The 26,065-nt window shown below is 37.1% G+C and overlaps 5 protein-coding genes and 1 non-coding gene across 8 annotated transcripts; 3 read left to right on the top strand and 3 right to left on the bottom strand.

The window, feature by feature from the left end:
• Nucleotides 1–454: 454 nt before the first annotated feature.
• APC2 (anaphase-promoting complex/cyclosome 2) lies at nucleotides 455–6,206 on the bottom strand. The gene is made up of 14 exons (XM_008226161.3): nucleotides 5,287–6,206; nucleotides 4,854–5,167; nucleotides 4,678–4,749; nucleotides 4,287–4,531; nucleotides 3,722–4,138; nucleotides 3,367–3,568; nucleotides 3,151–3,265; nucleotides 2,950–3,032; nucleotides 2,253–2,372; nucleotides 2,038–2,126; nucleotides 1,881–1,962; nucleotides 1,310–1,501; nucleotides 757–825; nucleotides 455–635 (listed from the first exon to the last, which is right to left on the bottom strand). Exons 1-14 carry the CDS (start codon nucleotides 5,789–5,791, stop codon nucleotides 513–515), a joined length of 2,628 nt encoding a protein of 875 aa, XP_008224383.2. The 5' UTR covers nucleotides 5,792–6,206; the 3' UTR covers nucleotides 455–512.
• A 1,111-nt stretch (nucleotides 6,207–7,317) lies between these two features.
• Nucleotides 7,318–9,587, bottom strand: LOC103324126 (uncharacterized). The gene is made up of 5 exons (XM_008226162.2): nucleotides 9,376–9,587; nucleotides 8,765–8,882; nucleotides 8,588–8,677; nucleotides 8,384–8,482; nucleotides 7,318–7,682 (listed from the first exon to the last, which is right to left on the bottom strand). Exons 1-5 carry the CDS (start codon nucleotides 9,441–9,443, stop codon nucleotides 7,581–7,583), a joined length of 477 nt encoding a protein of 158 aa, XP_008224384.2. The 5' UTR covers nucleotides 9,444–9,587; the 3' UTR covers nucleotides 7,318–7,580.
• Nucleotides 9,588–11,795: 2,208 nt separating this feature from the next.
• LOC103324127 (uncharacterized) lies at nucleotides 11,796–14,122 on the top strand. The gene is made up of 5 exons (XM_008226163.3): nucleotides 11,796–11,992; nucleotides 13,112–13,226; nucleotides 13,328–13,417; nucleotides 13,541–13,639; nucleotides 13,734–14,122. The coding sequence occupies exons 1-5, from the start codon at nucleotides 11,925–11,927 to the stop codon at nucleotides 13,833–13,835; spliced, it is 474 nt and encodes a 157-aa protein (XP_008224385.1). The 5' UTR covers nucleotides 11,796–11,924; the 3' UTR covers nucleotides 13,836–14,122.
• Nucleotides 14,123–15,019: 897 nt separating this feature from the next.
• ARP9 (actin-related protein 9) lies at nucleotides 15,020–23,595 on the top strand. 3 transcript variants are annotated; one of them, XM_008226165.2, is made up of 21 exons: nucleotides 15,020–15,170; nucleotides 15,270–15,342; nucleotides 15,492–15,601; nucleotides 15,680–15,739; nucleotides 15,833–15,898; nucleotides 16,160–16,262; nucleotides 16,418–16,626; nucleotides 16,896–17,016; nucleotides 17,384–17,448; nucleotides 18,015–18,104; nucleotides 18,940–18,990; nucleotides 19,729–19,860; nucleotides 21,113–21,202; nucleotides 21,287–21,357; nucleotides 21,456–21,655; nucleotides 21,760–21,803; nucleotides 21,891–21,940; nucleotides 22,482–22,527; nucleotides 22,684–22,734; nucleotides 22,926–23,072; nucleotides 23,283–23,595. In XM_008226165.2, the coding sequence occupies exons 1-20, from the start codon at nucleotides 15,168–15,170 to the stop codon at nucleotides 23,067–23,069; spliced, it is 1,779 nt and encodes a 592-aa protein (XP_008224387.2). In that variant the 5' UTR covers nucleotides 15,020–15,167; the 3' UTR covers nucleotides 23,070–23,072; nucleotides 23,283–23,595. The 3 variants fall into 3 exon arrangements, with proteins under 3 accessions (XP_008224387.2, XP_016647219.2, XP_008224386.2); XM_016791733.2 differs by having other exon boundaries at nucleotides 15,021–15,170; nucleotides 23,290–23,595; XM_008226164.2 differs by having other exon boundaries at nucleotides 15,021–15,170; nucleotides 23,276–23,471.
• A 284-nt stretch (nucleotides 23,596–23,879) lies between these two features.
• On the top strand, nucleotides 23,880–24,007 carry LOC148919972 (U11 spliceosomal RNA). The gene has a single exon (XR_016124845.1). It is a non-coding gene; the product is annotated as a U11 spliceosomal RNA (small nuclear RNA).
• Nucleotides 24,008–24,055: 48 nt separating this feature from the next.
• LOC103324129 (enoyl-CoA delta isomerase 2, peroxisomal-like) lies at nucleotides 24,056–25,111 on the bottom strand. Its single transcript, XM_016791749.2, has one exon. It carries the CDS (start codon nucleotides 24,962–24,964, stop codon nucleotides 24,248–24,250), a length of 717 nt encoding a protein of 238 aa, XP_016647235.2. The 5' UTR covers nucleotides 24,965–25,111; the 3' UTR covers nucleotides 24,056–24,247.
• Between the last annotated feature and the right edge of the window lie 954 nt (nucleotides 25,112–26,065).

Raw genomic sequence — 26,065 nt, 5'->3', positions numbered from 1 at the left:
GAAATTTCATGATTGAAAGAAAACTGAAAGACGTCTCGTAACACATATAGCTATTTTATTTTTATTTTTATTTTTAATACAAGCAATAATCTAAACTATGAGGAGAATGGGGATTTCTCACACACTCTACTAAGGTCCCATGGGGGTTTGAACCTGAGAACACTAATCAGCAAGTGAGGCCTTTTTCCACTTAGCTAGACCCTATTCACATGAAATTTCTCAAGCGATAATCTGAACAAGCTTCTCATTTGGGTAGCAGCCACCAATATGCTCTGATACAGGCTTCACATTTGTTTTCTTAATTTTCAGTTCTGCAGGATCAAACATATGGGCTTTTTTTTCATGATATCTCGTACAACCCGAAGAGAGGCATAAAGAGTCGTACTTCCAACTCTCGCCTTTCCCCTCAAACGAATCAGAAAGAAAAGAAAAAGAGTTGCACGAGGATAATACATTTTGCCAAGCTTTATAATTTTTATTAAAATTAGTAGGGTTCTAATTCTGTTAGTTGACTACTTTTTCAAAAAATACATTCCATCTCTTAGTTCCAACTTCTCTTCAGAAACTAGACCCGTTAAAAAACTTTGCAGCTGTTGGAGAGTTTTGTCATAAGGAGGATCGGCTATGCAGAACATCTGCAGGAATGAATGTGTTAAGAAATCTATTAAACAGCAACAGGACATATAACTTTCTTACCAGATATCATGTTACTTGGCAGAAACAAAATATCACGGGGAGTGTTAAAATCATCCTTACCTTGAGAGTATTATGAATTCGATCTAATGCCATGCTTCCAAAGTTTGTGAGCATCCCCAAGATAAATTTCTGCCAAAAACCAAATACCATTTGAAAAGCTGAGAACACAATGGCACCATGCATTTTTATCTGTTTACATATTTGATATTGATACTCAAGACTGGACAAAGTTAACATGGTTATTATAAATGGCAAGCTATCAATTATGCGTTTCCTTTCCCCTCCCCTTAGTGGGAAAAGAAGGGAGTTAAATTTCTACTTCACTTGATTATTTCAGCTATTGAGAATTTGGTAAAATGTGGAAGATAGTGTCATGAGCAGCAATTTTGTTGCCCCCTTTTGGTCTTTATAAAGAAGATCCAGTATGAAAATGAAGATCCAGAGATGGAAAACTAGAACTTAAGGCCGTAATACCTAGAGATGGAAATATACTGAAAGCAAAAGAAGATCCAGTATGAAAATGAAATGGTAGATCCTTCCTAAACAACTCAACCCATTGTGATGGATTTTAAAAGTATACCAAGATGTGGTCAATCTCGCACACATCACATACCTCATACACAGTCATTTCCTTGCGCAGTTGATCCTCCACAGAGGCTACAGAGCTCTCCCCCTCTTCATCAGCAACTATAAGATCCTCGATGCTTCCATTCGTACCACCGTTTTTACCACTGTCAACCATACCTTCCATTAGTGTAAACACGTGGTCTTCAGAGTCTGCCCCAAGTGATTCTGCAAGAATTCCCTTCAATAGGAAAAAAGAGGCAAACATATGAGTTTTCTCTTGACTTCCAAAGCTTAAAACTCCAATAAATAACAAGGACCCATTTGAAAAAAATTTAGCTGGTGCTTGACAGGAAGGGGAACGTTTGACTTTACAATAAAATGACACATCATATCATTCAACTCGAAATTCAAAATGATTAAAGGTAACTAAGAAGAAAAAAAATCTGTAATCAGTAAAAGTAACCACTGCTGCTGAGAAATCCAGAGTTTCTAATACTCTTTACTCTGTCACCAAGACAGATGACCCAAAACTGGGGTTTTTCAAAAGTATGCTAGGGTTTGTGTTCAAAGACAACAAATATATCTGAAACACGAAAGTATTAGTCTATCAAGCATACCTTGCTTATCCAGAAATTTATCCTGCGATTAAGTATGTCTGTTGGAACCCCAATTGCAGCTGCAAGATTCTTAGAGGTCCAGCTGAAAGTATAAGATATCAGTATGGCAAGAAAATAGTAAACAACATAAAATGCATTAAGATATTTCTGACGCTACCTTGTCTGATCTTGAAATTGCATTATAATTGCTGCATGCACAGGAGCAACCACGAATTGCACTGCTCTATCTTCAAATTGCAACTCCAACTAAAACAGCACCAACCATCATAAGTATTGTTAATGTCAATTCAGTGATTCAGGAAATATAGAAAATCTCAGCAAGTCAAAACTCTCCTAATAGAAAGGCATGAAATGACTGTGTAAGCAGCTTACCTTAACTGTACCAAGACTTTTCTTCCATAATAGTTTACGAGGGGTCTTGATTTCATTAAACCTCTTTGAATAATCAGATAGTAGTTGGTCAACAGGTCCAGGTACATTAAGGGACTCATCCTGAAATTTCGTTTAAAGGTTAATCAACCTTTACTGAAATTTTGTTACAAATAGAAAATGTAGTTCTAATGACAATAACAAATGCTAATGAGATGTATATATTATAACGGACAAAACAAAAGACATCAGTTTATGCACAAGGTTCTTGCTAGTCAATTTAGAAAGAGTCAAACATAAGTTGCCTAGATACTCATGCAGAGAATATGTCACCAATTGACTAATAACTTTGGTGAAAGAAACAGTGGGCAAGGAAAATGCTGAAGTTAAGTGAATCAATAGAATAGGAGGGAAATTTTAAAAGAATTAAATTAAATTAAAATGCTTGCAAGAAATCATAACTAATGGGGGCCTCGAGGAGCATTAAGCTATTAAAGCCACTCCTAAATGCAGAAGAAACAACCAAAGTGCAAGCGATTAGGTTTAAACATAATCATGTTCATATGCATGGTATCACTGATTGCAGAGAAGTGTGTCAAGAAGATATTTCAAATTATGAGAATGTAAATCCTCGATCAGTCTTTTCCCTCTAACAGAAATTTCGAAATAAATGACATTACCACTAGCAACAATTCATTACCTGGATTTGGGGCCAGAAATTTGAAGAGATGATTGTTGCATCAAAAACATCCATGGAAACCCCGTTATCTCCCAGCTCAGAACCTAAGACATCCACCCCACGTTAGTGGGATAAAATAAAATAATTAGTCTTCTGGTAATGCTGGAGAGAATGGCCCAAAAACCAATCATCTGCAGGGAAGATGTAAAGTTTGGAAGCTACCTGCTTGAGATGTCTGAGTTATGGTTGCTTTAATATTGCCGTTAGTCCTCTTAGAATCAATCAGATCATTCAGCATAATTTCACATTTCTGCATGCTGCTCTCTCCAAAATGTATCTGAAGAATGATTACAAATTATGAACATTAAGGTAGACAGTTTGAAGACTACATGAACAACCAATACACCCAACTAAACAAAGAATAAAAAAACCACTTGCCTTGAGGAGTTCAAGAGTGCGTATCTCTGTATCGATGTCATAGTCAGATTTGTTGAGAAGCTTTTCAGCCAGCATAACACGATATTCATTAACTAGTTGATCTTTTGAACCAATTATGCCAACAATCATCCCAAGTATGTCAACCTTCCTTCGGTTCCTGCTGCCCTTCAAGGGGTCAGCTTCTACAGGGTCTGGCTCCCAGCTGAAACAGAAGAACTATAAAAATACATCCCCTGAGTATGCAAAGAACAAAAATATAGCATCTGATTGGATTTGAAAGCAACTAAATTACTTTCCATATAACTTGCAAACAACTATAATACACTTTCATCCACGGCCTTGCTTATGCACATACCGTGAAGCATTTATCCATGCCTGCTTGTCATCAGTGTGGAAATCGTCATCAAGACCAGCGTTCTCTTGATTTTCTTCATCTCTGTTTAATTCTTCAAGAAGGCTATCCCCAGTGTTTCCAGATACATTCGGATTCCCACCAGTCCCATCTGTAAGCATGGTCACAATGCACTTTATGGTGTCCTTCCTTCCCCTCAAATAGTCCCTAATTGGTTCTCCAACTGCTTCGAGGAAAACACCTGCTGGATCTATTGTCCGGAGTGCTTTAATTGTTGAAACATATTGATGCAAAATGTCATTGGTTGAGGCACCTGCAGTTAGCAAGCGATATCGTAGTGCAGAGATAAATGACTCGACCAGCTTAGAGTGTTGTCCAGTGTATTCAAGACACTGTTTCAAATCTTCAATTGCAGGAGAGCTGCAAAACCCCAAAAGGAAAACAAACGATCAAGGAAAGCCACAATAAATGAAGGTTATTTAAGTGATTGTAACACACCCCAACCCCCCCAACAACAAAAAAAAATCAATTATATATCATCGTGGATTCCAACAATTGAAACCAATACCTGTCAGGGTAATCCACAATAATCTCAAATAATTTAGTTATTCTTAAATCTTGCAATGTTTCGTATGCAAAATACTCTAGTCGCAACTGCCATCTAACAAGTCCTTCAGATGGGGTGTCAATTCCAGGATAAAATGTAGAAGGACATGAAGCCAAAGGTGACTTGAGACCAGATGAAACACTGTCATAACTAACAGAGTCACCAAGATAAGCAAGAAGGGCATGCAAGAACTGAAGAGGCACAGCCTGCAGAACACACATTCAAATATTAGGAAAACTTTAGCCTTTAAAAACATAAAGCCGTATTGGATAACCAAACCATTTGTGAGGTTATGTGCGGCTTCACAGTTCTCCACAAAAATGGAAATGAAACACAAGCATATGAAAGCCACCTGAATCCACCCCTTGATGGACTCCAAAACAGAAATCCGGTAATCATCACCAGCAAGATCATGAACTTTGGCCTGCCATTCAAACAAGACAAATTAGAAGTTAGCAAGACAAATGAAATGGTGGGATGTTTAACATATAACAGTATACTGAATCCAACAGCAGAGATAATGATCACCTTTAGAAACAAAAAAATAGCAGAAGCATAGGCATCTTCAGTCATAGATGTAAACCCGAGACTTCTAAGATCGCGAACAACCTTCCCTATGTTGTTCACCAATTTATTGTTGTCCAAGAACCTCCCTTGGGGATAGCATTCATCAATCTCCATTTGTCCACTCCTGTATGAGGCTTTGCATTTGTCATCTAAATCCATATCATCTTTATCATCATCATCATCATCATCATCATCATCATCATCATGCGGGAAGTCTCCACCCATTATAGTACTCAGTTCCTCCAACCTTCCCTTAAAATACCAGTGGAGTATCTCTAAGAATTAAGAACATGGAGAGTATTAAAAATAAACGCAAGTAATTACAAATTAAAACAAACAAACAAAAGAACATGTAAATTGAAAGTCAAGATCTTATATTTATTTATTTTTGTACCAGGAAAATGCCGGGGAAGAGTGGCCATAAGAACTGAAGACACTGACATTTGGTACTTAGCAAACAGCTCAACTCTGTAATCATTAGAATCATGGCTTCCATGGTTGTAAGACTGCAAAGCATGAACCAAAATCAACAGACACTTCTCCTGGTACTGCTTTTCCAAAGATATTTCTTCCAAAGCGTTATAGAACACTTCCTCTTCAACCGAAACGTCGTCGTAAGCCTCGAAATGCCGCCAAAATTTCAAGGCGCCATTTTTCTCGAAGGTTCGCTCCAGCGCACCAAGGAAGTGGTCTCGGAGCAGAGACTCGAGCCCGTGCTTGCAGAGGCCGTGAACGTGAGATACGAACTGCGGACCGACGGAGAGGTCGCCGGCGCCGTTTAGAAGGGTGTCCGTAGCAGCACAGAAGCCATTGTAGCTTTCGAGGATTTCTTCGATGGAGCCATCGCTGAGTTTGTCGAGAATCGCTAAATTGCACACTGATGAAATCGAGTCCGCCATTGAAATGCCCTTGAAGCTACCGCATTGCTTAAATTAGGCTAATCTTCAAGAGAGTTTGATAGATTCTATGGCTGAACATTCCCAAATTCTTTACAGAACACACAAATTCAATGAACCAGAGACACAAATTCTAGCCGCAAGCCAGCTACCATAGCCACGAGCTCAACCAAAATTGGTTCTTTGAGCAAATATTGACCCAGCATTCGAGTAGCCACAACACACACCAGCTACAATCAAAAGTGAGAGGAGAGAGAGAGAGAGAGAGATAAGGGTTGGGGTGGGGTAAATCCGGAGAGAGAGGTGGTGGCTGGGATAGAAGAAGGTGGCGAGAGGGTCAGGAGAGAGGTGGGGAGTGTGGCGGTGTAAAGCAGGGGCGGGTTGTGTAAGTTTGGTTTTCAATTTTTTTATGTTATTTTATTTCTTTTCACAATATTAAAATATAACTCATTGTGTAAATTATTCTAAATTGATATAATTTACGAAAATGGTTTTCTAAAATTAAGTGCATAGATATAGACTCACTGTCCTAATTAACTGGCCTAATCTACAACTGAATTAATACCTCATATTTTGCTTTTTTAGGACAATACCTTAGACTTTTTGATGGAGCAACTCCAGAACTTGTGGCCATATGAATTACTAGTTTTTTTTTTTTTTTCTTCTTTAAAAATTCAGTTTTATAACTTTTTTATATAAAAAAATATGTATCCAAAATGCTTTACAGTTTTGGAGGTGTCCCAGTTTTATGGTCAACTACATAACATGTTATTTTTTTTCTCTTTTATTTAATTCGTTTTATACATATTGTGAATGTACTAATGTATCCTTTTGACATTTTCATTAACTAATGACAATCTGTTTGAAGGTCGTCTCCCTTTATATAAATAGATTAACAAGCCCAACTTTTGACTTGGGCTTAGGATGACAAATTATGCAGCCCATTTGTCATTTCATTTCCTGTATGCACAACATCCATGGCATGGGAGTTGAAATAAACCCATTTCTGAGGCATTATTTCACTGTGTCAACAATCAACTACTTTGAGTTTGATTGAATCCTTTTTCCAACGGCATCTATGACAAGAGCAAGAGCAATGAATGATACAGCCAGCTATCGTAACTATGGGATCGTGGGGCTGTGGCTACTGGCTACTGACTACTGACCAGTACTACTACTGATAGTAAGGCCATGCCGGTGAGATGCCAAAATTGAATGGATCAACCTTCCCTACCTAAATCCTTTTTAAGTAAAGGGAACCACCCTCTAGTCGAAACTAGTTTCAAATTTTCAATTAATGTCCCAATATGGTTATTTGGGTTGGCCCATATCGTAGACCCAATGTGAAACAAGGACTGGGGGACCAGCAACGCAGCTACATGAAACCGGCCGGCTGATAAAATTTATTCACCAAATGATGTAGCAATGAGCATATGACACAACCGAGATCTTGCAAGTGCAACGAGCAAGATGGCAAGTAACTAATTGAAGTTCTCAAATCCAAGCATAAGAAAAATTGCAACCGTACATTAACAAGTGATATCACCAGCAGAAATAAATACCAATAATAATGTAATATTTCTTAACGTTAACAAACCAGGTCAGCTAAAATAGAACACCACCGCTCAACATAACCTAAAAACCCTTCTTTCCACTAAAATGTTTCCCTAAATTTTCGAAAAGCGAGACTCAAGTACAGACAGATGCGTGCATACAAAACTAGTTCCTTCGGGAACAGTCAGGTGAAGTCAGAAACTAAACCCTCGCATCATCTAAGGTTCCTCCTCAATCCTCATGTAGTTTTTGCTTTGGGAGCTCTTTTTCTGAGTTGCCTCTTTGGTATCGACGCCTTCATGCTTATGAAAAACAGCAGAGCCCCAAAGAATGCCAAATTCTGCAAATCATAAAATAGGAAATCATTAATAATGATTTTGAAACTTTTTCTTTGGTTTTAGCTTTTTATATAATATGCCTATCTAAGCCCCATACTATTGTCTAAGCATATTGTACACTAGATCCCTAATGTCAATAAAGAAAGGCAGCCTTGTGCAAGCAGCTTCTAAGAATCTAACCTAAGGCTAAGGGAGAATCCAAGTCATAACGGGGCAACCTCACTCTCAGGCCAAGAATCAGCCTCATTAATTTCCAAGAAAAAGAATCACCCTCATTATGTGAAATATCAATATTAGGACTTTTTCCATCTTGAAGTTTGATCCAATTAACCTTCCTCCTGTAGTTTAAAACTTAACAAAAGTAACCATTTTAACCATATCAAACTTGTCTAAATCAGACATTTCATCATTGGTCGAGCATTAGCGAGCCGGCAATTTTTAACAGCAAATTTTCATCCCTATAATTTTTGTTTGATCCCACTTTAATCCATATGGTTTGACCTCGTTGTTGAGTAACTTATACATGTTCTGTCTACAAAATTGACAAAATGTCTAATTTGGACAAAATTGAAATGTTAAGAAAATTAAGAGGGTATGTTTGTTGAGTTCTAAATTATAGGCATGACAGTCAAATTAGGACTAAACTACAAACATTAAAAATGTGTCTGAGAGAGAAAGAGAGCAAGGAATCTTGATTTCCAACCTGGGTAAACTTGAGGAAAAGTTGATTGAATTCGGTCTTCTCAGGATCATAGTTGTAGAAGTCGTACAAGATAGGAGTGGCGATGGCCTGATGCAGAAGCTGCACAAAAATATATTGAAACACGTGTTTCAGAAACTATGTTGATCTACAGGTACAAAACAAAGACAGGCTCAGACGACCAAATCAATTATACAAAATACAAACCAGCAGATAGGCTCCAAGAGAAGAACCAAGGACGAAGAGAAGACCCCCGATGCCCTTCAAGGCTATTGTGGCCGCCAATAAATGTTGGATCTGCCATTAACAAAGTACAAAATTCACTTGGGTTGTATACAAATAAGAAGTTATTGAATTAAAACAAAAAAATTTAAAATTTCTCACTTCAAATTGTTGGGGCTCTTTCAAACCAGTGTGAGTTGATAGATGATTCCAGAAAATATCGAACTTGGGTCTCAGAGACTTGGCTGCGGGTCCGCCATCCACACCAAATTCACTGAACCTATAAATAGAAACAAATATGAACTGTGTCATCAAAATCAAGTAACATATTACAAGCTCATGCTCCATCAAATCAAAACATGTTAAACTCCATCAAAATCAAAGTGCATTCAAAGAATTGAAATATGCATAAATTAGATCATGTCACACAGCTCTTGTTCTTTAAGTTACTTGGATCTAAGCATGCATGCTTCACCATGAAAAATAACCAACTTTTTGAAAGGAAAAAAAAAAGCAAAGCTATCAAAAATACCCACAAACTTGATTTTGCTTCTGTCAATTCAAAAGCTAACAAACAATAAATTACATAAAAATCATGCCTAAAATGAAGTGGGTTCCCTGCATGCAGCAAGATTATGAAACGTAAAACATACATCATCAACTAAAATTCCATTTCAGATTTGCCCAATTCAAACTTCAACTTTAAAGTTCTCTCTTTTTTTCAATAAAACTAGACACAGAGCAGTCACAGAGAGACACAGATCTGGGCTCACTCTTGCCAAGCAGAGAGAAGGAAGACAGAAGCGAAGAGAAGCCTTCCAACGAACGAAATGAAGGCCATGTCTGGTGTCTGTACGGAAATAGACCGAAGCGATGCCGCGGCAGAGACTCGAGACTTTGGGGCCCGACTCTCAGACAAAGTTTCGAATTTTCGATGCAAGAAAAACGAACTCGGACAGGGGCGATAGTGATAAGGGGGGAGTAGATCTAGGAACGGCGTCGTAAAGAGAGGGACAGATGTACGCGTTCGAAAAATTTAAAAGAGTAAAGCGGTCGTTGGATACCATTCGAATCGAACTAATAATACTTGCGCGAGTGATGTACATGTGTGTACTCGCGCGTTATTAGTGACGATTCGGGACCGGCAGGCCTACACGTTAACTCACCAATCATTTGGCTTGTGGTTTCTCGTACTGGAGCCCACCGTGGCGTTCGTGGCGGTTTTGAAAAGCGAGTGTCCGTGATGTCGTAGATCCAGAGAGTATTGAGATTGCTACTTCTGTGATTTTGATTTTGGGCTTGGAATTTTACACTGGTGCCCCTGAGCATGTTCTTGTCCATTTTAATGTTTTTTTGTTTTTGTTTTTTTTTGAACATTTTAAAATTTAAATTAAAGTGCTCTTGCCATGTGGTTTTTTCTATCTTCCTTTACCACTGGGATTTATTTTTTTTCTTTATTAACATTTGGTTCTATCATTTATGTTAGAACAACTTTTGTCACCTAATCTTTAGCCCATCTAGCTGCAATAAATAAATAAAATCATTTTTTCTTAAGATAACTTTGGCAAAAAGACTTGGATAAATGCATGTATTCACGCTCACGGGTCTAGCCACAATAGAAAGGGTCTTGACTTGCATTGTATGTGTGAGAAAACTCTCATTCTCGGTTGTATCACAAAATGCATGTATTGAGAAGTCTTTCCAAATATTTAATAAAATAATTATTTGAAGATGGACAAAATGAGAGAGGTTAGCTAGCACGACCGACGTGACAATATTGTTTCTTTACACCATCTTGCACTCTTCATTTTTCTTTTTCTTTGTTGTTGTTTTAAATATACAATTATGCAAACTGCAGATCTAATATGTTGCCTGCCGCCCACCTCAATGACCTCATGTAGGAGCTATGCAAGTGCACGTGAAGACAACTCAAAGGATCAGTGAAGTTCAAAATGAAAATAAGTAGATCAAGGCAAATCATATGCTACTCAGTGCTCAATATTATTTTCCTTGTCCAACCAACGTGTAGAGACAAAGTCATTTGTAGTCTTTGTAATTTGCTGGATTTTTCATTTTGCTCTTTGTAGTTTTGATTTTGGCGATTTGACTCATGTAGTTTGATATTTATCACAATATAACAACACATTCAAATTTCCATCAAATTCAATCTAAAATGCCCCTCCACGTGAGGGACACGTCCTTACTCATGCACGAAATTAAATGAAATTTTAGGTGTGCCCTTAAATTCCTAGGAATATCAAATTACATGGCTCAAAACACTAGAATTAAAACCACATTGACCAAAATGGGAAATCCAACAAATACTTTTTTCTAACCTTTACTATGTTTTCCATATTATTTCTCCCTTCAAAGATAACATTGACATTTTACATTGTAAAAAGTTTACTATCAACTAATTAATCTCATATGGTCCATTTGCAGTGTATGTGATGTGTTTTTTGGTTGTACAATACAATGAATGTGCTTATATGTGAGTGCGTATTTATATCTATAACTTCAAATATCCCACCAAAAAAAGTTGCAGAGGGAGAACTAACAAAAAGTAAACATGCCGCTAAAGGAAGTATATAATTATCATCTACAGTTAAATTTTGAAAAGAATACTTCTCTTATAACCTACTTCTAGTACCTCTCTTATATTGAGTTTTATCTATAATTATGAATGATTACTGAAACTTAAAAATTATTCTTAGTCCTCATTAAGAATGGCAACATGGCGAGGCAATATCAGATTCAGAAGAATTAAAAAAATTTGAAGTCGTACGACTTCTCGCTGCTTTTTAAGTGGAGATCTAAATTCTTTTATAACACAAACTCCTTTATGTTTTTAAAAATCGAAAAATAAAATTTGTTAAGACCCAATCGAAAAATGTTGTGAAACAAAAATTTGAAAAGTAAATTGATAGAAAAGAAATTAGGGTCACATAAAATGACTTCTTATTTTTTTGTTGGAACATAAAATGACTTCTTACTTGTGAAACACTTCAACTTCGTAAGTGAAAATACCAGGTAGGTGTAGTCGGGTCAAAGTCCACGCCCTTGTCTAGTTCGGATTCAGATTCCATATTGTTTTTGTCAAAACCCAAAAAATAATTAATAAATAAATAAATCGGATTTACTGTCCGGCTACCTAGCCTTATTAAGTCTTATGTCTCAAGTCTCAAGTCTTGGCCCTTCAAAATTGATTCTTTAAATTAAGACCCAACGACTACCCCCTCGGAGGCAAAGCAGACCTACGATTCGAACTCCATCGCTTTCAAGAACTCTCTCTCTCCTTCTTCTTCTCCTTCTCTGCAAAACAATGGGGTTCGTCTCCTTCCTCGGTCGCGTCCTCTTCGCTTCCATCTTCATCCTCTCGGCTTGGCAAGCGTAAGCTCTCTCTCTCTCTCAGATCTGCTCGATTAGGGCTTCCCTCTCAAGTTCACCTCTTTACTCTTTTCCCTTTTTGTCTGAACTCAGATTTACCTTTTACTCTAGCAGATTTGATTTGTTTATACTTCTCTGATCTAGTTTATTATTAAGCATTCTTTTAGTTCATTTGTTTTCAAAATTTTGTACTTTATTTTTTCGCCCTGTATTTCAATTTCCGATTTTTGTGTATAATATGCTTGCGATGTTATATGTGTGTGTGTGTGTGTGTTTGCTTGTTTGAAGTGAGATTTTAGTGACAATAATCTATTGCTTTCTGAAATAAGCGTTGTGAAATTTAATGTTTAGATGATTGTTGCTACTTCCTACTGGCTTTACTGTAAAGAACTGGTTGAGATCCAGTTGTGGGTTGATTTTCCAAATCTCTGCTGTTTCAATTGGTCATGGCACTTCTAAAGTTAGGTGCTTGACTGAATTGTGAAGATCTAATGATCTTTTGAGTGTTTTAATAAGCTGGGTTGAGAATAACTTTTTTCGACATAAAGTGAACTTATTCGCGTATCTTCAAAGGGTGGTGGTTGTCTATTCCTTGTGTGGTCCTTGTTTATGGAACTTTGAAACTTTCTTTCGACGTACAACGAAATGGGTTATGGTCTAATTATTTAGATACTTGTGAAGAATTTTTTTTTCTTTTTCCTAAATGCTAGTTTATTTGAAATGTGTATTTCAAGTGTTTGTTAATGTAAAAAACATCCACGTGTGTATAGGTGGGATCTAGTTTGGCAGTCTCTTTAGTTTTGGATGAAACAATTTCTATTTAGAGCATGGATGAACACTTTGGGTGATAAATTTAATTTAAAAACCTGGTTTCCTTTTTTATTTTTTATTTGTTTTTATTATTATTATTTTTTTCTGTTTAATGGTTGTAGTGATCATTAATATTGTAAAAGGTTTAGTATCTCCTGTTGCTTTGCTCTGTAACATCCGTTTGTGTGCCATCTTTCAAGATTTGTGCATGTCTTGTAGCTTATTGTTTATATTGTAAATAGTCTGTTACCCTTTGGTATGTTTAAAACGATATTGTATTCATTTGTGTTGATGTAACATCTGTATATTCAGGTTCAATGAATTTGGTGTTGATGGTGGACCTGCTGCCAAGGAATTGGTTCCCAAATTTAATGTATTCAAGAAAAATCTGTCTTCGAAACTAGGGGTTGAACTACCACATATAGATGTAAGTCTCTTTATTTCTTTATATGCAGTTTCTTGATTCTATCCTATGATCATGTTGCTCATGCGTTAGTTTGGCTTTTGACATGGGAATATCTTTTACAGGTTAAACATTTAGCTGCTGCTACGGTAGCTCTAAAAGGGGTTGGAGGCATTTTATTCATAATTAACAGTTCTTTTGGAGCTTGTCTCCTGGTTAGGATTCCCTTCTTTCTTGGTTTTTGATCAATTGCTTTCGAAATGTAAAGAAATGGTGATCAAATTTGTGTTTCAGTTGTTGGTTACGTATTCTTGACACATGAAATGTTTCTGTTGCAGCTTCTACAATTGGCGTTTACCACTCCACTTATCTATGACTTCTACAACTACAGTCCTGACAACACCAAATTTGGCATACTCCTGAATGATTTCTTGCAGGTTTGTATATTGTATACACTTGCTTATTGCTTGATATGTTTTTCATCCATGTAATTTAGAGCGTAATTTGATGAGATTGTAATTTTGTTTGCAGCACGCAGCACTTTTTGGTGCCCTGCTTTTCTTTGTAGGGATGAAGAACTCAATTCCAAAGAGGCAACTCAAAAAGAAGGCCCCAAAAACCAAAACTGGTTAGAAGTACATCGAGGGAGTAATAGATTTTCAAAAAGGGTCTAAATTTAGCTTCTTGAAGTGGCTGCTGCTCAGCATCATTACGACGGGGGATGTTAAGCTACTTATCAGTGCTCTTGTAATTTTTTCCAGTGTTCCTTTTTAGGATCCATTACTTTGATTATTCCCTGTTCTGGGGTGAGATATACTGTTACTTCAACACATGAATTGGTTGTTGTGGCCTTTTGTTCTTCGCTGATAAGTCATTATATCTACTTTTACTAAATGAAATTAAGATTTTCGTGATCATAATCGCACACTTTTAGGGAAAGTGATTGTTGTTTCCGAACAACCGAGCCTTCAGTTTTGAAACCTGAAAAATCCCAGTTTGTAAGTACGCTACTTGGCTGATTACATGCAATTCACATTATATGTGCAAAAAAAATTTGATTTGTCCGGGATGAAGAGTGGCTCTTACCAGGCAATGAAACAAAGTATTTTCCTTTTAAGAGAGAGATGATGCTCCCTAAGAAATAAAAGTTACTTTTGATTCCTTTCAACGTTTACTTTCCTTTTTTCTTAAAAAATATAAGTTATATAAGTTTATTGGATCACGCATTACTTTCTATGTCTTGTTCAAATCTCCATCTTTTATGAGAACCTCTAGTAAAATTGCATCAATAAAATGAGATTTATAAAACAAAACAAAAATAAGATAAGAGTGTAAGATAATTGTTTTGAAGTATCAATAACAACATTTTATACAAGGATATTGAGGTTGGGAGCATTTGGACACACTACTCAAGTGCAAGAATAACGGCTCTTAACCACTTGAGTTACAAACCTCTCCTAAAGATGAGGAAATAATTTGAGAGCAGCAATGTGCCATTCTTTACCTTAACTTAAACTTGAGCTTGATATCAAAAATTAGCTTAGAAAAATATATTGGTCCTATTCATGTAAAGAGTGTATTAGGTTTTTTACACCAAAATCTTGTAACTCAAGTGGTTAGATGCGTTTATTCGTACACTCAAGTTGCTGTGTTTATATTCCAAGCCTCATTTGTGTAAAAATAAAATAAAATAAATAAAAAAAAGGAGTAATGTTTTCACATTAAATATTTTTAATTTTGAAAAAAAATAAAATTAACTGGGTTACTGACCAGGCCTGGCAGCCCATGTTGGGTCCTAGACAAGAAAAGAAAGAAGAAAAAGAGAGAAACGCAGGCTCACAGAGAGTCTCACACAAACACCGGAAAAAAAAAAATAATAAAAAATAAAAAATAAAAAAAGCAAAATCAAGCAGGCGAACCGCGATTTCAAGCTCATTCTCGTTCTAGCAACTCCTTTCAGTTTCCATGGTACGAACCCAGAACACGCACTCTCTCTCTCTCTCTCTCTCTCTCTGTATGCAAATTGTAAATTGTTTGTTAATTCACAAAGCTTGTGCTATTTCCCAGGATTACTTGAAAACCGTGGTCCCTTCACAACTGCTCTCCGAGCGAGGCTCCAACCTGGTCGTCATCAACCCAGGTATTTAGTTTCTGAGTTTCCTACAGCTTCATTAGAAATATAAGCACAAACCCATCAAATTTTTCTAAGCAAACACAAAACCCACTTGCCCCACTCAATCTTTTAGTTACTTATTTTGGTCCTTTATTTTGTGTTGTTGGGGACGTTAGGTTCTGCAAATATCAGAATAGGCCTTGCTTCACAGGACACCCCTCTGAATATTGCTCATTGCATTGCAAGGCATACCACACAAGTGCCCAGGAGAAATGTCCAAGATCAGGTTTCTTATACTTTCTTAACTTCAGTTTTATTTATTGCTTTGTATGGTTTAGTCATGATTATTGTTTTTGGCTTTCAGCTGCTCAATTCTCAAGTTTCAACCACGCAGTATATGGAGCGCGAAAAAGCTTATGATACAGTGAGTCTATGTACATTGCTTCCTTTAATGCGTTAAACCATTAAATTTATATTTGGCATTTGAATTGAACCTAAATGTTTGTGCATTTTCAAGATTGCATCATTCTTGAAGATACCTTTTCTGGATGAAGAGGTTGCTAACAATTCTTACCCACGCAAGGTATGTGTGATCATTGATAGAATTTATTTTATGCGTGAAATTAGCACTGTACATACTCAATTTGACAGAGATGGTGTGCTATGCATGTTCATTTTTTTTGGCATTTTGTTTAGAATAAGATGATCTGAACGGATCTCTAACATATTCTATTTTAATGAAAGCTTTTTTAGTGACCGAAAAACTATAGAGACCAATGTAAAATCAGCTTGATGTTTGGTGATGATGTGTTTTGGTCATTGAAATGATGAAGCTAATGTGCAGATGGGACGCGTTGATGGATACAATCCACAGAATAGTAGAAAGGAACCAGCATTTGATTGGACAGATGTATATGAAAAGGACCCTAGTTCGTCTTCATCATTAGGTAATCCAAGAGTGCTTATACAACACACGCTCAAATTGTCTTGATTCTCATGACTGGTTGAAGTACGTTGCTGTGTGTATGGGCATTTAACCTGATGTTTTCTGTTACAATCCATATCATCTGTTTTTGGCGAACATTTCATGTTATATATGCAGAAAGCTCAGAGAACAAGGGCACAAATAGTGAGGCTTTGGGCCAGCTTGAAGATGAAAATACTAAGGAGCTTGGTTCTAGCAACCGCAAATACAAAAAGGTCATTTTTGGTGAGGAAGCACAAAAAATATCCCCCATGGCGCCATATACCTTACGCCGTCCTATACGTAGAGGCCACCTAAATATTTCACAACATTATCCCATGCAGCAGGTACAATTCCCGTTTTTATTAGATTTTTAACATGAGATATGAATGCACTTTAATTAGGTTACCATTATAAAATTTAACTTTATGCGGGGTCTGATTACATCATCTCCTGAGAAGTTTTGGATGACATATGTACGAATCATCATAATAGATTGACAGAATGTATTAATCTAAGCTTCATGCTGTAATGTGTTCTTCAATGCATAAAATTCCTTTGTGTTCCATTATCCATGAAATACTGAATCTCATTTATATTTTGCATTTTTCTTTAGGTACTTGAGGACGTACATGCTATTTGGGATTTTATTTTGACAGAGAAATTGCACATTCCTCTACGTGAAAGAAACATGTATGCTGCTATGCTTGTCGTGCCAGAAACATTTGATAGTCGAGGTACTTCAGATTGCTGTCAGTTCTTTAGATTGAGAAATCACTCATTTTTCTTCACTTTGTTGGTCTTAGTCATAGACCTTCCATGGCTATAAGTTTTTTTTTCTTTCAAAATTTGTGTCCATTATGTCTTTTAGGATTGTTAGAAGTGTTTCTGTTTTTGTGAGTACAATTAATTCAGATATTTTTTAAAAGTGAGTTCCTACTTTATGTAATACCTTTCTTTTTTCTTTTGTTGGAACTCGCAATATATTTTCAATAAATCTGTTATTAAGAACCCGATCTGCCATTATCCTCTATATTATATAAAAACATTGTCTTGGGAAACTGTACTTATTTTCTTTGCCCTTCTGTTATTTTCTCCAAGCAGAAATAAAGGAATTGTTGTCTATAGTCTTGCGTGACTTGCGCTTTAGCTCAGCAGTGGTACACCAGGTGAGGAATTTTTCTTTTAATTTTTGCATTATGAATTTCAATTTAGGTTTTGTGGCAAGCGTCAACTTTTAACAAGAATGAAACGAATTGAGTATCAACTGTTAAACTCGGGTCAATGTTTTATTATCTGTTGGCTAGGTGATACTGACGTGGAAGGCATTTATTTCAAGAAAACTAAAACTACTTCAGCGAAAGAAAATGGAAAAAGTGAAACTACCATTTTCATTATAATTTATCTTTATCTTTTATCTGTGTATTCCAGTGTTTCATGTCCAAAACTTGTGCTTTTTGCATGTGATTAAAATATAATTTTCCTATCACAGATGGGCTGATGGCTATTACCTAGAATATAATGTGTTTGCGAAGCTACATCTTTCCATAAGAAATATACCACAATTAATGTTGTAGTTTGATTTTTGTTTTTCTATATGCTCTCAATGCTGTTGACAGTCTTCTTACTTGTTTGATGATTTCCTATATTTGCAGCAAATGGTGTTTTGTGCCAGTTAATCTTCAGGGTTTTTCTTTTTTATATGATGATCTTTTTTGTCTGTTGGTTACTTCAGGAAGGTCTAGCTGCAGCTTTTGGGAATGGATTATCAACAGCATGTGTGGTTAAAATGGGTGCTCAGGTGACATCAGTTATTTGCATTGAGGTAACTGCCAATTCTATACTTTCTTTATGCTTCTTTTTAACATCTAGAAAACAACTGTAAATGCGTGTAAAGATATGATTCCATACAGTCACTGCATCTCTCTTCATTCTTTCAAAATCAACTTGAAAAAAATGCATGCTTAGTTACTGAACTGGAGTTACTTCCTAAATTTTTACTTTTTTTTTGGTGTAAGCAAAAATATTTCTTTTTGTTTATTTTAAAGACAAAAAGCTATCTAATGTTTTTTCTTGCATTACTCGTTACCATGGTCACCAATACATTGCTGTCATTTGCCTTCCTTAAACTCCATTATCAACACTATCCCAAGTTTTACCAAAATCCTCACCTTGATCACCATATGTCCATCACTAATGGAACTTGCGATAACACTACCACTGCAATTGCTGCTACCACCATGTATCCATTCTTCTCTCAGCTTTAGAACAGGAATTGTATTTAACAATTGCCTCCCTCACCATTAATTCCTATGTTGGTGGAGAAACCAATTTCACCACCTCAACAACTGACATTGTTTCTCCATAGAAACTTTTATCATTACAGCCATCCTCCTTTTTCTTTATGTGCTGTTTTGCAGGGAGGGGGTGGGGGTTGGGGTGGGTTTGAGTGTTGAGGGAACTACTTATGTTGCACTGTCACTGCCAACCATCTTTTCTTTGGATGTATATCATGCAGCAAAAAGAAAAGCATAATTTACTTCCTTTTTAGTTTTTTGGCGGTATATCAGTTGCATGACTGTATTATATTTATACCTAAATTGATAGATTTGGTCTTTTTCACTTATGATAATGTACCACTCGTCTCTTCTGTTGTCCAGGATGGAGTAGCTTTACCTACTACAGAGAAAACTTTACCTTTCGGCGGAGAGGTGAGCTTTGCTTTTCAATTGTACTGAAGTTTTGACTAGCTAGTAGCAATAACAATGAAAGAAATATTATACCCTTGTTTCTGTAGCTCTCCTTCATCCATGTTAACTATCTCTATCAGTCTAATAGGATATGTTCACCCTCAGTAATTGTTTCTTGATGATGTAAAGCTGTAAGCCTTTCTTTTCATGATTCATCATACTTACTTGTCATCTTAGCTCTGCAGGCATGCCCAACCTTTTGTGCACAAATGACTTCATCCTATTTGTTATGCCAGTGATACAAATTTGAATATATCTATCATCTTTTCCTTTTCATAACTGCGCCTCAAATTAATTTTTTCTTATGGTGACTCATATCATGTTTGATTATTTTCAATTGGTCTGTCTTTCAAGCTCCTTCAACTTGTTCTATGCGATGTGATGGTGCATCAGTTGTTGTTTTAGCATATGAGCACTGAACTAATTCTGTCATCACCTATTTGTCCCACTGCATGGCGTTTTAATTTCATCTGGGTTACTTACTCTCATCTTGTAACCTCTTTCTCTACCTTTTAAACTTCCATGAATTAAATGAATTGTTTGTTTCTGTTTCTGCTAACCTAGATTTTGGATGTTAAATAATTGCTATTATTATTTATGGAGTTTTTAGAACTTCTTTAATATGTCGCTGATTTAATAAGTTTCATTTGCCAGTGTACTTTTTCCTGGTGAAGTTGATTGATGAGTGTATTTGTTCAGGACATATCAAGATGCTTGCTTTGGACTCAGAGACATCATCAGACATGGCCACAAATTCGTACTGACATGTTCGCAAAGCCTATAGATCTCTTGATGCTTAACAGGCTAAAAGAGTCTTATTGTGAGATTAAAGTTAGTTCTTTTTACTTCTTTCTTATTTTGTCATGGATTATCCTATATGTAATTTATCTTCTATAATCTAACCTAGCTTCTTTTTGTGCTACATGGTTCATGCTAGTAGTACATGAATTACATGCATGCACGTATGGCTCCCTTGTAACAAGTAAAAGAAAATGTATGCCAGGCACCGTAGAGTTTGTTGTAGTGTTTCTCTTTAACGTTTGGGATCCTAGTTAGTAGAGTATTTACCACATCATGCCATGGAAAACCATTCGAGTGGTATGTTATTTCTTAACTTACTCTGGGATGTGTTTAAATAATATTTGTTACATGAGAGAAGTGCATTCGCTTGGTAATTTTGATGGTCTTACGAAGAGATTAGGCATGTTGCAAAGAAATATCTCTCCTGCTGAGAAAAGTTAGATTATTTCAATTGCTTGGTAATATACTGAACCAAGCAGTTGAAGGGGATGCTAGAGTTATGATTGAGGAAGCCGTTGAAAATAATCTATCATAACCCAACCCCAACCCCCAGGAAACAATAACTTTCTTATTGAAAAACAAGAAAGGGATAAATAGGGGATGGAGCGAGCGCAAAACCAATTAATACAGAGCTCTCACCAGTCTAGATGGATAGCAATATTGTTTCTAGACAAGAGAACCCAAAGAGAGGAAAGATGAGTATCACACTATCATACTAGTGATGATTCTCCTAACCTAGGTTATTCCTTCAGTTGAGCTGTGGTGTACAATGCCGCCTAGATTTTTGTGCGGCCCCTCTAGACTCAAGTGGGGTTGAATGATATCTATGTATGTATAATATTTGTGTTCTGTTTAAATCTTGTGAAGACTTACCTACAGGACAACACACACATGTTATGGTCATAATCCATAATTTTGATCCAATGGGTGGTTTGCCTTTGTATATGTTTGTTTTGTACCCTTTATGTTATTTTAAAATGAATTTTAATAATGAGTAATGAGCCAATCATATCCAAAGTACTCATTAAGATCTAGTATACATTGTGACATTTCAAAGTGCAAAAAGGAAAAAAAATAATTTCAGGTCACAGTGAATCATCTATAGAACATATGTCAGGCTAATCCTTTTAATTGAGTGCTTGTAAATACTATATGTTAATGATTGAATTGTATGGAGTGACTAATATACATGGCCAAATAGTGTAGAATGTGTTTGGACAAGGGTTCTTTACCTTGGTTCTCAGGTTATACGTTTTCTAATTATTTAGTTTCCTTTATACAGGAGGGGGAACTTGATGCTGTTGGTATAGTTCATTCTTATGAAGATGGCTTGCCAGCTGGATCTCATAAGACAAGATTAACTGCTCTCAATGTGTGTCTTGTAATGTGAATTATAGTTGCTTTAGTCCTGAATCAATTTGTGGGCAAAATTTGAATCTTACTCTATCTTAAATAGGTCCCTCCAATGGGTTTGTTCTTCCCAATGCTTTTGGTTCCAGATGCATATCCTCCCCCACCCAGTGTTTGGTCAGTCCTGTTTCCCAAGTTAAACTTTTCTGCAACATGAAAATACCTGGGGATAAATCACTTTACCTTTATAAATATTGGATTGGTTACTTAAATAGGTTTCGTGACTATGAGGACATGCTGGAAGATACATGGCACATGGAATTCCCCAGAAGACCTGAAATGCCAGATGGCATGTATCCCAGCATGAACGTTGGGTATCCAATGTGGGATACCTACCCAGTTTTTGCAGCTAAACCAAAGAAAGAAGAGAAAGTTGGCCTTGCAGAAGCCATAACGAGTAGCATTCTTTCAACAGGTATGTTTCTGTTGTTTTGCCTAGTCTGTTTTTCTATCTGATACCTTGTTATGTTTTTGGTCAAATATCTGATACCTTAGTAACACTTGGTGGTTTGTTGACAGGACGTATAGACCTCCAAAGAAAATTGTTTTGCAGTATACAGTTGGTAAATTTGTCAACCAAGATAGACTATGAGTTTCTATATTTGCTTACTTTATATAGGAACGAAGAAATGACATATTTCATGTCTTAGGTTGGTGGAGTGGCTTTGACAAGAGGTCTTGTTCCTGCAGTGGAGGAAAGGTCGGTTCTTCTGTTTCTTTAAGCTAGCAAACCTACTTGTTTGACTATTATTTGTGATTATGATCTATGCTTACGATATTTATGTAAATTGTGCATCAAAGTTTGCAAATTTTATGACAAGGGAAAACCCACCAATCTGGACTTTGATTGTTTGGCTTGGAGTATTGTTAAGTTAAGATTTGTGGTCTATATTCATGAACTCATAGCTTAGGCAATTAAGCTTCATGTTTGCACTGTGCAAGTATGCCAGATGAGTAATAGTTGTTAGGTCAGGGGATCCCCGGTTCTGTTAGTTCATAGGGTCTCCATTCTTGGAAAAGTTTTTTACTCCCCCTCTTTACACTGACCCTACTGACCAATCATCTCATCACTACTTTCTGCAGAATTTCTAGTTTTCAAGTGCACTTTGATATAATTGCATGGTTATGAGAGCCTGATATGCCCATGTGCTTATTTAATAAATGTTATCAAGTGGGATGGACCTTTCACTTAAGGGATTTAGACACCTTTATAATATTAAATTTGCATCCACCTTTTGCAGGGTTTTACATACTATTCCTTCAAATGAAGCGATTGATACTGTTGAGGTAAGTTTATCTGTTATTGTCTTGAAGGTTATTATAATCCTTTTTTACTTGGTTGCTCAAACTCGACCAGAGTCTTATGTTCCTATACTTTGTGGACATTATATTATCTCTTGTCATGCCTATTCTCATATGTGGACGTTATATTATGTTAAATAGGTCTTGCAACCAAGAGCAAATCCAATGTTTGTGTCCTGGAAAGGTGGAGCGGTAAGTAAAGCTCCCTGTACCTGTTTAGCATATAGTTGTATGCATCTTTTGTAGTCGGTTGACTGTTGGTAGGAGGTATAGTTGTATGCTCTTTGTTGGGTTTTTGTGTCTGATGACATCCACCAACATGTGTTTTGTGGGTTACACTTTTCGTAATGTTACCAACTTAGCACATATCTTGCTCACAACAGATTCTTGGAATTCTTGATTTTGGTCGGGATGCTTGGATACATCGTGATGACTGGATTCGCAATGGGATTCACATTGGAAGTGGAAGAAAGTACAAAGACTCTTATTTCCTTCAAGCACAGGCAATGTGTTACATTAATTCTTAAAAGGTGAGATCAACTGCCTACTCTTATTTTTATTTACATGAACATAAAAGGAACCCCTTATTTCAAAGTTGTGTGGCCTTACAGAGGTGTCTACCTTTTTACTACTCTAAAAGCATGCAATTAACAATTGATTCTAGGCTTATTATAGGTTGTTTATTTAGGCTCTCTGAAAAAATCAAATGACATTACTGATTTTAAGTTTTCAGTTTTCAGTTTTCAGATATGACTGGCAGAGCGAACTGGGTGGAGTAAATTGTTGGTCTTCGTTTGTACAGGAGCTAAATGGTAGATACTTAGCTTAGCTACGCATTTCAGACTTTTTGCATTTGATTGTAAAATATCAAATTCCTTTATCCGGCTTATTCAATTCGAGGAAAGTATCATGAAAATCTCCTTCAATTATGTGCTCAATTCTCTTCTTTATTGTACAAAATATTTTCTCGTCTAGATTCTTGGCACGAATGCTTGAGAACAGGGAGTATGTGACATTTTCAGTTTCTGGTTAAAAGAAACTTTCTCTTAGACATGTTTTACTCTTCTCGTTTTGGGAGGGTATCAGAGACATTTTTGTTGCATGGATCTCCTTCATCTCTCACTCTTGCTTTCTCTCTTCTGTAAGTACAAGATTGTAAGAGAACAAGGATGACGGGAAAAAGAAAGAAAAAAGGGGGCGAGTTTATTTCTGACAATAGAGTAGAGATGTGAGTCGGAAATGAAACAATAGGCAACTGAGTCCCACATCGGCTGAAAAGAGGAGGAATAAGGGAAGGAGGTCGTATAAATAGAAGTTGGTGGGTAAGGGTTGAAATTTAAAAGGGTCGGTTGGCTAAATATGCCACTCTCACCCTAGCTTGGTGAGTGCCGTATGGATATCAAGACATATGGCCGACATAATTTGTGGGACCCCACAGGGTTGGCTCACTTTGGCCGACCCTCCCATTTTAAGTCCAAACATTTACGCATTTTCTAAATGCAATGACCTTAAATTAAAAGAAAAAAAAAAACACACACCGTTTTTATTTCACTTATTAAATTCATCCATTGGATTTTGGATTAATAACCAGAATGATAATACCATGTTCTAGGCGTTCACTGACCTCAAACACTGAAATCATCATTTTCAATTTAAGCCCCTTTCAAATTATTTTCTTAAACACTTGATCGAAACACACGAGGAATCAAAGCTTTGCCTTTGGAGTAGCAACCGCCACTCCAACAACGCCGCACAACTCCGGATACAAACTCTTCCTGATCTCCGCGTAAACATCGCCGTTCCACTTCCTCTTCGCCAACTGCTCCCCCAGGCGCACCGCAGCCTCCACCGTGCTCTCCGCGCTATCGTGCGCCGATTCCACAATCCCAAGCTTGACAGCCTCGTCTCCCTTCAGCTTCATCCCCCTCAGCATCACGTCCCTCCTACCCGAAACCGACCCCATCTTCGCCAGAAACGCCGCCGTGAAGTAGTCTGGGAATGGCAGCCCCAAATCGACCTCGCTCATATACAGCACGCCTCTATCGCGCCTCATCAGGAAGTAGTCGTGGCTCAGAGCCAATATGAATCCGGCGGCAGCGGCGTGGCCTTGGACGGCGGCGACCGTCGGCATCGGGAGCGAGAGAAGCGCGGCGACGACTGGCTTGAAGGCGGCGACCATCTTGCTGAGACGGGCGAGTGCGGCGGAGGCGGAGCCGGCGGCTTGGGCCCAGCCGAGGTCTAAGCCGTTGGAGAAGAACTTGCCGTGGGCGGTGGTGACCAGGACCGAGCCGCGAGTGGCTTGGGACTTGGCTTGGGAGAGAGCCGAGAGGAGCGAGTCGATGAGGGTTAGGCTGAGGCGGTGCTCGTCGTCGCCGGTTAGGGTTAGGAAGAAGAGATCACCGCGCTTCTCAAGAGTGCACATGGCTTTGCCGCGAGAAATTGGCTCTGAAGGCGAAGCGGAGGTGAGTTCTTGGGTCAATGTGTGCGTTGCTTGTTATCTTTATGATGAATTTTTTAATTTTTTTAATTTGAAAGACTTTCGGTTGTGTGCCTGTGTTCGTCTGCGTATGGTCTGTTTGTTTTTCTTCTTATCTTTATTAGGTGTGGGCATGGAGAACGGAAAATTGGATGGAAAAATTCAGAAAAAAACTATGTTGATTAAATAAAAACCCAACAAACCGATACCAAATTGCATCACACCGGTCCAAACCAATTTTGATGTCGATTTCACACCTTACAAAATCGAATTGGATCGGACCGACTAAGTATTTTTAAAATAAAATATTATATCAGTCCAATGCTAAATTTCTATTCACATAACTAATATTTGTCCAAGCTTGACTTCAAAACACCTTCCTTTTTTATGCATAATCATCTCTTTTTGCAAGTAATCGGATCATTTGTGAATTTTTAAGCTCAAAATAATAATATTTTAGTTGAAATTTGTAAAGAAAAATAATTTAAAATATATATTTACAAAAATTCAGTCTAAATTCGGAAAAATCGCAAACCGCATTGGAACCGATTTAAACTAGATTGGTTGGTTTCATAAATTTTTCACCAAAATCGAACTGAACTGCATCGATTGAATAGTATCAATTCCAGTTTCGGTGTAAGCTGAAAACCAGATTGAAAAGGACCACGCCCACCTCTAATCTTTATTATATATATATATATATATATATATATAATTGAAAGACTTTATGATCGGTCACGCACCTTTTTTTTTTATAAAAAAAATTTCTATGATTGCATTATGTTGAGGCGTAAAAAATTCATAGTTTGGCCCTAATAAATTTCTACCAAGACGACACCTAACTTGGGAAGAAACCCAATTTGGGTGACGCAAGAGTTCATCATATACGCTTGCACACATGCCAAGCAAAGCAAATAAGCAACACGCCACGCCAAGCTTAACTTGTTCCAAGCTACGTGAATGCCCGGCGGGTTGTAGTATGAATGGTTACGAAGTTTCATCGCGCCATTGATGAGCCGAGAAATGGAAGTTTTGCTAGAGCTCCGA

Source organism: Prunus mume, linkage group LG2, assembly GCF_029339155.1.
Source record: "Prunus mume cultivar Tortuosa linkage group LG2, ASM2933915v1, whole genome shotgun sequence".
Classification (NCBI taxonomy): Eukaryota; Viridiplantae; Streptophyta; class Magnoliopsida; order Rosales; family Rosaceae; genus Prunus; species Prunus mume.
This window is presented reverse-complemented; position numbering and strand designations above follow the sequence as displayed.